Genomic DNA, 12,349 nt, shown 5'->3' with positions numbered 1-12,349 from the left:
GCGGTGTTCTTGCATAATGGTTGTGTTGCATCTAGAAGCATATTAGATTGCATATATCTAACATGTCTCTGATTTATATTACATAATATTATTAAATATTATTATTATTATTATTATTATTATTATTATTATTATTATTATTATTATTATTATTATTATTATTATTATTATTATTATTATTATTATTATTATTATTATTATTATTATTATTATTATTATTATGTTTTGGTTCTTGATATAAAATTGATTCTATCTCTAAAGCAGGTATTATTATATAGTCTTTTATATCAAGTATTATTCAATTCTTTGCTTTTTATTGAAACTCTATTGTTCACAACATCAAGTGCGAGACTCACCCAAATTATACTATCATTTTTGCAACTAAAAACATTATATAAGCGGTGTTGCATGTATACCACCATCACATAACTACAATTTTTAAAGGGTAATTCTTTTTTTTTTTTTGACAAAAATAAACGATATTCATTCATTCAAATTGATAGAGTACATCGATACAATACAAATCCAAATTCGCTAAAAACAAAAAGGATGAATCTGTGAACAAACTCACAGCATCCATGTTAATAGCATAAAACGGCAAACTATATATGCCTACAAACATGACTATATTAAAGTCTCCAAAATATTCATGTCTCCGGATCTGCAACGTTGACGGCGCAAAAGTCATTGTCATTGATCAGATATGCACTTGCTCAAAGCTAATCTTTCAACCTGAATCAAATAAACACACCACTAAGACGGGAAATCAAAAACACACCGCACAAAGACGGGTAATCAAAACAAACAGAGTCGTTCAGAGACGACGAAATCACAAAAACAAACGAAAGAAAACTGAAAATATATGAAATCACTTATTCAATTAGGATATAAGGAGGAAAACAACTCGGAGGGGTGATTTTTGGGTCAAAATTGACCCTAAATCACCCCTCTGACAAGAAGAAGAAGAAAGGGGTGACGGCTAGGGTTTGAAAAGGAGAGAAGAGAGAGGGGAAGGAAGGGACATAAGTTACTTGGTTGATCATTTTTTGTTTGTGGTTGATCATTTTTTGTTTTAAATTCTGGTTTTTAAAGGGTAATTCTTAGATACCCTGAAATTTAGTGGAGTACTAATATCCTGTAGGTAAAACTCATTTAAAATTTAATTTGATTTTTAAATAAATTAATACATAAATATGACATGACATTGAATAATTAGATGATGAGGATATATATATATATATATATATATATATATATATATATATATATATATATATATTGTGTTTTGTGTATACACACACGGGGCTGGTAATTTACACCAACCTAAAAACATTAAGGTGTAAATAAGCAAGCTACTCGCACCTAAAAACACTAAGGTGTAAGTTAGCAACCTACACCCACTTGATTATATACACTTATTTTTATAAATTTAATCAAATTGTTCACACCCACCATACTAATTTACACTCACTTTTATCGTTCTAAATATTGTTTTCTTAAAAGTTTGTCTCTATTACATGTTTTGTAGTTTAAGCATGTCATTGTCTTTTTTGTATCTTTTTTAAGATAGTTACAAAACTACTCTTCTATTTAAATTTAATTAGAATAGAAACAAAATTATATGAGTGTAAATTAGCGGCCCCCTATATATAAAACAATTGTCATAATAATTTATTTATTCTTTATTTGACAAGCGGCCATATGACGATTCTTAGAAATCATAGAGACTTTCTTGAAGAATTGATAAACCTACTAAAATGGACATACTAGGAGTCTAGCACACCGTGAATTTTCAACGTCTAACCGTGCAAGTCTTAGTATATACATATATCTGTTTCCCCTGTTGTTGAAGTACAATCGTGTCCGTTATGGTGACTAAGATTTCTGTTTGTAAATTCATTTACAAGACTTCTGTAAATGTTGTGTAGTGTTGGAGTGTAATCAATATAATGGTAGTGGATTTTATTATAAGAAAAATGGTATTAGATTTTTCCTAGGAGAAAAAGATGATAATGAATTTCAAGATAGACACAAAGACACTCCAGGTTATTTAGACCTTCGAGATAAGGACACCAAATTATGAGTGAACATGAAGTTTTAGTGCCAGCTCATTTCTCAAACGTGGTTTGCATTGATAACCAATAGGACCTTCTTTCTTTCTCCTTTCTTTAATGAAATTGATTATGTTTCTTCAATGTATATGTCATTTTTGACCAATTATAGGATGATCAAAAATTTACATATTGACAACTAGCCGGGCAAAAGGAGAAAAAAAAAGCAGAAGTGGTTAAATGTTTGCTTGATTACAACATACTTTTTTTTATTAGTTTTTAATTAGAAAACTAACATATTATCATCAATTTTATTTTAATTTTTTGACAAAATCATCGAATTTTTTCTGTTTTCACTGTTGGTATAGAAAACAAATAAATGAGTACATGCCTTCAAAATAAAAATAAAAATAAGAACATGCTTTGCTAGATAAGTTTTTTTTTTTTTTACTTTAGATTATAAAATTGCCACTTTACTTTTATACCTTTTGTTGTTTCAAAAGATCTATAAAGAAAACATGTTAAAGAAAAGTACTTTTCACAAGTCTATAAAACAGAAAGCAGATAGAAAATAAAATGACAATTTTATAATTAGAAGTAAAAATCACAAAGAAAAATAAATACTTTCTCAAAGCATGCTATTATTTTTACTTTTCCTTATAAATATATTTGAAAATAGAAAATCAAGTAAAACAATGTGTATTTTTTTAAAATATAAACCGAAAAAAAAAAAATAAAAACATAAAATGTTTCTCACATACCATAAAATTAATTCTGTAGTTTCTATTTTATCAAAAAATAATTTTATAATTTTAAAACATTATTTACTATTCAATAATTAGATAATTAGTATCTCACTTTATCACAAAAAAAAATTATGTTAAAAAATGATAAATTTTAATTGTATACTCTATTTTATGTTCAAGTTAGTTAGCATTATACTTTATGAAGAGAAATGTTGCAAAAGCTTAATGACTCATAGTAATAATTTCACCGTGGACTTTACTATGGAAAACAAATAGTAGAAAACTTAAAAGGGGGACAACCCTTGAAAGAGTCAAAACCCAATTAAGTTACACTACATTGATTATAAGAATGAACAAAGATTTTCTAAATTATGCATTGAACACTTTTCCAAGACAAACCTTTTTTGTCAAAAAATAAGACAACTTTTTTTTTCCATCTTTGTTAATCAAGGACCACCATGTTTGATTAAATTCCTAAACGAATTTGATAGTGAGAGTAAATTAAGCTCATCATTTCATTCATTCATGAGAGGATTCTTGCACTTGTCAATCAGTCTTTTAATCTGGTCCCACCGATTCATATGTAGAGTGTGACACTAGATTTTGGAGGTGGGACCCATATACTTTCTTGTCATTACAGTTTCTAAGGTGTCTCTATTTAAATGATGTGCTCAAAAAAACATTTATTCTAAATTCTCTCATAAGGCTATTTGGAGAAATGGGCCATCATTGTTGCAGCAAGCAGAAGATCAAAAGAGGATTATGGTCTCCTGAAGAAGATGATAAGCTTGTTACATATATCACCACTCATGGACATAAAAGCTGGAGTTCTGTTCCAAAATTTGCAGGTATAAATTTCTTTATTCTATACTTGTGAATTATTATTGTGCCTGTTTTAAAGTGTGTTTAAAGATTTTTAGTATGAGTATGTGTGTGTTGAAACCATGATTTGTCTCGGGACAACTACTTTTAATGCGGTTGATCTTCTCACATCCTTACTCGAAAAGGTAAGAGTCAGATATATTTGTGGTTAAAATCATGTTACGTTTTGTTTGATTTTTATTACCACACTTGAAGGCTGAATCCTTTGACGTGTTTAAATGCAGTTTCCTAAGTTTTTCTTCTATTGCTGCGTTTGCAGTGATTTTTTTGATGTAACATACTTTGACTCTTTGTTTCTCCAGGACGCCTTTTCAAAAAAAAAAAAATGCGGTTCAAATTGTAGTTGCAGAAACCTCAAAATGCTTTATATTGCAGCCATAATTACAGTTGTGGATCACAATTGTGTGTTATGTGTCGGCCGGGACGTCATGATTTTTATTGTTTATGCAAACAACTTGTGCTTATGATTGAGGCAGCATTTGACTGCAATTCTTTGAAACATCAAGAATCATATGCAATTGTGTTATGAAACCTCAAATTAATTTATTGGCATTTCTTTTAGTTTCTTAGTGTGTTTGTGTGTATAGCAAAAAAAAATATGATGCTAGCTGTGGTTTGTTATATGCAGGCCTGCAAAGATGTGGAAAGAGTTGCAGATTAAGATGGACAAACTATTTGAGACCAGATCTAAAAAGAGGTTCCTTCACTGCTGAAGAAGAGCAGATCATAATTGACATACATAGAATTCTTGGAAACAGGTAAAGAGTAATAATAAAACTAAACAACAAATTTGATTTCTCAAAATTTACTTGCGGCCCGATTCAGTCTTAGACAAGAATTAATGTCGAAATTAGTCTATAACTATTCTTATAGAGGAGAAATTAGTTCCTCCTTTAATTTTAACTCATTATAATAGAGAGACGAATTTGTTCTGGTATGAAGATATTAATTTGTATATTATTTTCGTCGTAGACTAAATTGAGACACTTAAAAATTGTGAGGTCAAATAGGTGTCAAAGGGTGTATGCCACCTAAGGTGGCCCATGTATAAGGGCTCAATTCAATAATAGTTCCAACTTACAAGCACAAAGAGATGAGAGAGAATTGTTTTGTTTTTTTTAGAGGGGAGAGAAAAATATTTGTAATAGTAGTATAATATGAGTGCTTGCATATTCATGAATGCATGCATTATTTGTCTGCTGCAGATGGGCCCAAATAGCAAAGCACCTTCCTGGTAGAACTGACAATGAAGTGAAGAATTTTTGGAACTCTTGCATTAAAAAGAAGTTAATTTCTCAAGGCTTAGATCCACAAACTCACAATTTACTTTCTTCTTCTCATCCTAAGAGAAACAACTCAAATTTTCAAAGTTCCAATTCCATTTTCATTCTTAGTTCACAAATGCCACCAAATACTAATTATCTCATTGAAACAACAAATCAAACTTTTTCATCACTACCTCCACAAAATAATATTCTTCAAACTCCTACAAATGTTTCCCCTAACCAGTATCAAACATCTTTCAATGTACTTCCTAATCAACTCGTTGTTCCCGAGCACGAACTGCCTCGAAAATTAACTGAGAACGTATCAAACATTTGTTCTACTTCCTGCAATGAGAATAGCATATGGGTTTCAAGAGTTGATGATTGTAGAGGTTCAATGTTAGAAGAAGGAACACAAGCTCATGTGGAACAAGAAAAGGAGAAGATTTGTGAGAAGGGAATGGATGAAAAAGAAGTTAATGAGAAAGAAGATATTGATATGAATGGTTGTTTTGAGAATTCTAACTTTGATTTTGGGTTGTTGGAGAGTGTACTTAACTCTGAATTTATATCTCATGATCTAGACTATATGAATCAACTTGCATGGAACTTTTAAGCCATGCTCTAATTCTGGTTTCTATTTTGTTTTGTTTTTGTTTTTTGTGAACTTTCTGGTTTCTATCTTCAATGTATATTTATCAGTGAGTTTCCTACATATTGAGATGTGCATATTATATATATTAGACCATCGGAGCATGGTCCTACTAACTAAAGAGGCACCATTTTGTCCGTTCGTAATACCTTTTTTTAAGGAGCCTGTCCATAATACTTGTCAAAAAAATATATATTATACCAAATAACATGATAGTTCCCATATAAATCCTATCATAAACATGGATTCACACTAATCATATCAAGATAACATTCATATTTTTTGAAAATAGTACGTAAAGACAACATTAGTTATGATAAATTACGAAATACTTCTCTGTAGACCACATTTGACGTTACATTAGTATCTACATCGTCTGTTTTTTTAAGATAAATGAGTTCACTATTTTTCTAAAACCTTATTGTCAAATATCAATGACGATATAACATTGTAAAAAGAAACTAAAAACTATCAATTGTAGAGGAAATTTTTGTGAACATTTTTTTCTTAAGAAATTTTTTGAACAACTTAAATAAACAAAATAAGATAATCCAGGAAAATTATTCAAAAACTTTACCAAAAATTGACATAAGTTTTACGGCAACACAAAAGGGATAAAGTAAAACAACAAACACAATCATATCCTCAAAATCAAATCAAGAGTTTGAACAAAAAAAAAAGACATGTTAGACCGTGCTTCACACGACAATTCATCCCGCCATTTCACTGAGAAGGCTCAACTTTCACACGAACCAACTTTTGGCTTAGTAGTAGAAGCATCTCCAATTTCAGCAGCGATGACATCATTGGAATCTACACTGTCAGATGACCGCTTCACTGGATTTACTAGTTGGAGTGTTATCGATGCTAGTATTGCTACATGAATCGTCATACTCCAAGGCTTCCTGTGATAAAAAAAAATCTTCTAAAATTGTAAACACCTTCTTAAATTAGGTCTAGGAGAAGGAATTAGGTCTAAGAGAAGCTCCCTCGAAAATGAAATATAAGAAATTAAAGATTGAAATGTCAAATATATTTCATCCCTATACATTTTTACTTATCTGTCATTCAAGAGGGAGTATTCATTTAATATTGGTCTAATTCATTCATGAAAAATATTGTAATTTCTCCTACAGTAACATTACTCCGATCATGTAAAATAAAAATTTGCATGTTAAAGAAAAGAATTTGGAGTCATTGGAACAAATTCCTTGGTTTCTTTTCGAAAGCATTGAGCCAAGGCTTGCCCTTTTTTTTTTTTTGGACGAAATTTTAAATAAAATACACTTATATTTTTCATTTTTGAAGAGACATTGTACACATTTTTTATCATTTAGCTTTCTTTATATTTAATTTAATAAATAAGAGTTTTAGTTTTAACTTTTTTATCGATACTGTTCTGGATCCATATATTGTTTATATTGAATATCAGAAGAAATAAATTAGACACTAGTGCAGAAAAGGGATTTAAGACCTGTTATTTTGAGTTTTTAGACCTATTTTTAACTGGGGTTATATCACCGGGTGTTGTATGTATGACATACCACACCTGTTTTAAAACCGGTATAAAAACTACTTACTGCACCCTTTATATGTAAAAAAAAAGGTGTGATTTATTCTTTTTTAAAACCTTTTTTGTCACAAAACGGGTGTGGAAATGGACATATAACCCCTTTTTAATTGCAAAAAACGGGTGTGGTAAATAGAGTAACGCATTAAAAAAAAATATCAACCTGCAGGCAGGCTGGCACCTACAGGGCATTAGGCTATTCCACTCCACAATGATTTTTTTTATTTACAGTTAATAAAAACCAATATGCATACACGAAAGTGTATTAAGATTTTATGTTGAAATTGTAAATGAACATACACAGAGCTAATTTTTCTTAAATAACACTTGAGTTCATTCACAATTAGTTTCCAACACTACGATAACATTCATCATAATAAAATCGTTTCCACATGATCACACACAAAAATAGTCTAAATGCCTTCATCAGTCTTTTATATTTCAGAAGGGCTCACTCATAATTGGAAATTGAATTACAGAAGAGAATATACCATATCAATATTTCTGTCTCTTGCAAGTTAAAAATACAAAAATATCAACATAAAAAAATTGCTATAAAATAAAATTGCTTCAGAAAACATGAAAAATATAATGTTCATGCAAGCAATGATATTGACTATCTTTATTGGGGACTTGTCGAAGAGCTTCATCCACCATTTGTTAAACTGATTTCTCTTCTGCAGGGTATTAAGGAAAATGTTAATGTCCAATAGAGTGCACATGATGGACAAGGGTAGTAGCAGAGATACATTGTCAATTATTCAGCAATGACCAAAGTAACTCTATGAGCATTGTATGTAGGATACTAAAAAATTAAGTAACTTACGCAGAAGATCACACTGGATATGTCACAAGAGATTAACCTCCAATGCAACATCCTGACCCTGTAAAAGCCAGCAATTAAAAAAGAAATTAAATTAACAACAAAAAAGTTCATTAAAAAACTGATAAGATGAATGAAGACAGTACTAAGCATGTGTACTGCCTTCACTCTATTCTAACATGCAGAGGTTGAATGTATAGATAAACATTAGATTTGCAAAATTAAACAAACAAGTTAGTAAGCACAATTTACCCAAAATATTGTTACAAAGAAAAATTAAAAATGAAGAAAGAGATACAAAGGAATTAGAAAAATAAATAAATGATATCAACAAACAAAAGTTAAAAATGCAAACCTTTCATAAAATTCTTCAGCGAGCTCAACCGCAAAAGAGAATCTAAAGATGTCAACTTCACGTATTTGGACACATTGAAAGATTTAACGTGATAAAATTAGAACCCACAAGTGCTAAATACGGAACAAACAACATTTATTCAATACATCACAAGCTTCTGCAGTTTTGAATCACAACAAAATTATGACACCAATATGCAACCATCCGTAATAATTTTAGCTAAAGGGGATCATTAAACATTTGCAGTTTTTTAGCTAACCTTTCACAATTTCTAATCCATCACTCTTAAAAAGATTGTCTCATATTTAAACTCAATTTAAATGCATGGTAAAATTTCCTAAAGGCAACTATACATATAGGACATATCAAATGAGAGTACTAACTAATGTGAGAGATGAGAGAAGCACATAATAACCATTGGATGAATACAAACGGTTCATATAATTTCTTTTCAGTTATTCTATTGCATTGCTTTATTGTCTATCCAATGCGTTGCTTCTCGTTTTCCACCTCTTCATTCATTTTTTTTTAACAATCCATCTCTTCAGCCTATTTTCAAAGAAGTATTAATATTGCAAAAATGGTTGAAAGACTATCATTTTTTTCTATTGTATTTTAAGTTTCAAAAACTTCATTTATTTCTTACTAATTTCACATCTATAGTGTTCCATTCTCAACAGGTAATTCGAGCCCTATCACAAACCAAACCCTTTTCTTTCTTGTCTCCTTTGAGTAGTTATTGGAAACCATCAACAAGGATTTACTGAATTTTTTTGTTGCACCTCTAGCTTTCCAATCTGAACAGAAAATAGATACAAGAAAATAAAAAAGAATGACCAATCTGTCTTGGAATAAACCCAGTCCCTTTTGTCTCTAATCTAATTAAAACTCTGCCCAGTTTACACATTACACATTTGCATCTAATCACATGGTGCCACTAAATCAAAAGGAACCTATTTATTCGTCACTGGAAAATTGTTCATTAGGAAAAAGAATATATGGAAGATAGTCATGTGTGAGAGAGACGAGGAGGAATAGATGCAAAGAATGGATTGATAGAAAGAGAGAGTTGAATGCGTCGTTTCATTAGCAGCATGTTGGTCAGAAAATGTAGGGATACTTTGAAATTAAGCAAAAGTAAGATCTGAATGGTTTGTGTTGATCCAAGGGTTATTATCTACTCCTCTCATCTCTCACAATAGTTAGTCCTCTCATTTAATATGACACACACACACACACACACACACACACACACACACACACACACACACACACACACACATATACATATATATATATATATATATATATATATATATATATATATAATATATGTTGTTAGTCTCATTTTGGGTGCTTAAGACTCATGTCAACATAAAAAAGTTAATAACACGCTTTGAAAGAAACAAAAGAAGAAAATTAAAAAGAGAATAAACTGAAACGTGATGGAAAAGAAAAAAAAAAGACAATGAAAATCAGATTGAAACAAACATATACTTGCAGATTTTAGAAAGTTCGATAACTGGAATCAACAATTTTAGAAAGTTCAATAATTTCAAATGTATCAAATTATAAGAATGAGACAGTGAAAACTTAATTGTGATTTACCTCTGTCGCCTTGTTTCAGTTGAACGACCATGCAAAAAAGTGGTTGCTGACAGTCGCAAACAACTTGTCCAATCTTCCTATCTTGTATCCGTCGTCTCACCTCTCACGTTCTGTCTCCATTATGTTGTGTCTGTCATACAGTCATCTTACTCCTTCTTCCTCCCATCTTCACTTAACCATTCCTTGCTTCATTTTCACATTGGTAAACTTTACCATTGGTATACTTTATTTTCTTATCATCTATTGGTTTACTAATATAGAGATGTACAATTATGAGATTTTTTGGCATCATCTCGCGCTCGCGCACACATACAAATACATGTAAATATAGCATAATAATAAAGTAAAGCTCTTAGATTAATTTATTTGTATAATGAAGCATCAAGTTTATAATAACAGTGAATTTTCCAATCTCTCCATATTGCCCAACTTGTTCCCTTAAAGGAATTATACACAAAGTAACAAAGAAAGGCACTAAACTGAACCTAGTTCTGCAATTAGCAAATTAGAAAATATAATGTTGACACACAGCCTAAAAATGTTGTCAAAGAAAAAATTCTGCATACATTCACAATAATCTTCACAAACCACTTCGCTTAAATTTTATTTCTAATCATGTTACTGGTTAATAATTTTCAAAGCACAAAACCAGTTTGGTAACTTTGTTTATGAGAACTTATTTGAGAAAAATATTTAGCTCCTAACTTTTAGTAAACAGCCTAAATCCATAGACTTGTATGTAAATGCTAGATGATAGAGCTTCTTTTGAGAAGGATCGAGCTTCAAAAAATGTTAATGCAAAGAAAGCAAAGTGAATATATGTGACAAACTATTGTTAAAGGCAGTGCTTGTTCCTAAAAGTAGTGAAAGCTATCTTAGTAAAAAGTAGAAAGAGTTTGAGCATAACAAAATTACCTTATCACGAGGAAGAGCCACATTTATTTTGTGCCAGTGCAAGTCTCCGAGTAGAGAAGTGACACAGCTTGTTGAGTTCACACAAGAACATACAAAAAATACTAATATGCAGCCTTTATCTCTACCCTGGACAAACAAATGGCCAATTTATGAGGATCTTTCTCTATGAATCATGTTCTCTACCCTGGAAAAACATGGCAGAAAAACTAAGGCATGCCTTCAATATTAGTGAAATACTAAACACTTTGGATCATACGAGGATCAAAATTATGACATTTTTATACAATTAGTCTCTTTAAATGAATAAAATTTAAACAGAATTAAGAAGGAAAAAAACACACATAGTTCTAAGGATAAGAAAGATATTAAACCCTTCTAATTTTTGCTTCAGCCTTACCTGGTATTTGTCAAAGATATGTATCAGTAAGGATGTTGTGCAAGCAACCTGCATTAACACCCAAATAAACATGTTATCTAATCTCCCCAAATAGTTGGCCCCAACTGAAAAAACACAATAAGCAGGAACAAACTCCAGGCAATACAACCCTAACCAAGGACCAAAAATCAGAATTAGAACCTGCTATCGCAACATTAGCCAAAAAACCTTCCAACACCATAAAAACCAACCCCCCCCCCCCCCAACACCCCCACACACACACACTAAACCTCCACAAACAATAATTCCCGAGTCCCAAATCAATCAAAATCGTTTGATATGAAACTTGATCAGTGAATGAAATAATAACAATACTACTAAAAGAATGGATGAATAGCTTCACTCTGATCCAATAAGGAACTGAATACCATAATGACGATAGGAGAGTTCGGTTTCAAATCTGGAGAAAGATTGTGAAACTTATTAGCAATTGCGAAACCGGAGAGCAGGAGAGTTCGATTGAGGAACAACAGAGTTCAATTGAAGGGTTTGATTGAGGAAGGGGAGAAAGGAACCGGAGAGGCAAAACTGGAGATCTATTGAAGCTTCACGATAACAGAAAGCGGTGATGATGTTGTATAGAGAAGGTGTTGGTTGAGAGTTTTCGAGTTTGATGTGGGTTTGATCGATTGAATAAATAAATTTTGGTGAGATTTGAGAAAAGGGTTTTCCTTTATAAAACGTGAAGAAACTGGAGTGGGTTTGATTGTTTGATTTTCAATTATATGATTATTATTATTATAATAATTATTTGTTATATGGTGAGAGTGATTTCAGTTGAATGGGAAAATAGTGAGTGGGAGAGTTTTAATGGGGGTATATTCGACGGTGTTTAATTGAAAAATTAGAGTGTATTCATCTTAAGGTCTTTAGTTCGATTCTATCTGAGGTTAATTTTAATGAATTAATTTGATTTCTTTAACAAACAAAAAAGATATCAAACCCTTTTTCTTAAAATAAGGTATAAAATAATATTTACAGGTTTGCCACCTTCTTTTTTTTCATATATAACACCCGTTTATTCTTAAAATCAGGTTTAGAAGGTT

General features: G+C 30.9%; 1 protein-coding gene and 1 long non-coding RNA gene across 2 annotated transcripts; one reads left to right on the top strand and one right to left on the bottom strand.

The window, feature by feature from the left end:
• Positions 1–3,487: 3,487 nt before the first annotated feature.
• On the top strand, positions 3,488–5,659 carry LOC146948832 (uncharacterized). The gene is made up of 3 exons (XM_085745016.1): positions 3,488–3,645; positions 4,308–4,437; positions 4,885–5,659. The coding sequence occupies exons 1-3, from the start codon at positions 3,516–3,518 to the stop codon at positions 5,558–5,560; spliced, it is 936 nt and encodes a 311-aa protein (XP_085601142.1). The 5' UTR covers positions 3,488–3,515; the 3' UTR covers positions 5,561–5,659.
• A 4,298-nt stretch (positions 5,660–9,957) lies between these two features.
• LOC146948831 (uncharacterized) lies at positions 9,958–11,429 on the bottom strand. The gene is made up of 3 exons (XR_015025356.1): positions 11,265–11,429; positions 10,868–10,993; positions 9,958–10,138 (listed from the first exon to the last, which is right to left on the bottom strand). It is a non-coding gene; the product is annotated as an uncharacterized LOC146948831 (long non-coding RNA).
• Between the last annotated feature and the right edge of the window lie 920 nt (positions 11,430–12,349).

This window comes from Medicago sativa, chromosome 2, assembly GCF_051527215.1.
Source record: "Medicago sativa cultivar Bolivia chromosome 2, Bolivia_mono, whole genome shotgun sequence".
In the NCBI taxonomy this organism is placed as follows: Eukaryota; Viridiplantae; Streptophyta; class Magnoliopsida; order Fabales; family Fabaceae; genus Medicago; species Medicago sativa.
This window is presented reverse-complemented; position numbering and strand designations above follow the sequence as displayed.

Excerpts from the sequence above, each read along its gene's own strand:
- LOC146948832 (XM_085745016.1), top strand. The coding sequence starts at position 3,516 with ATGGGCCATCATTGTTGCAGCAAGCAGAAGATCAAAAGAGGATTATGG. Across the intron at positions 3,646-4,307 it reads TTCTGTTCCAAAATTTGCAG|GCCTGCAAAGATGTGGAAAG; the intron begins GTATAAATTTCT and ends TGTTATATGCAG. Across the intron at positions 4,438-4,884 it reads CATAGAATTCTTGGAAACAG|ATGGGCCCAAATAGCAAAGC; the intron begins GTAAAGAGTAAT and ends TGTCTGCTGCAG.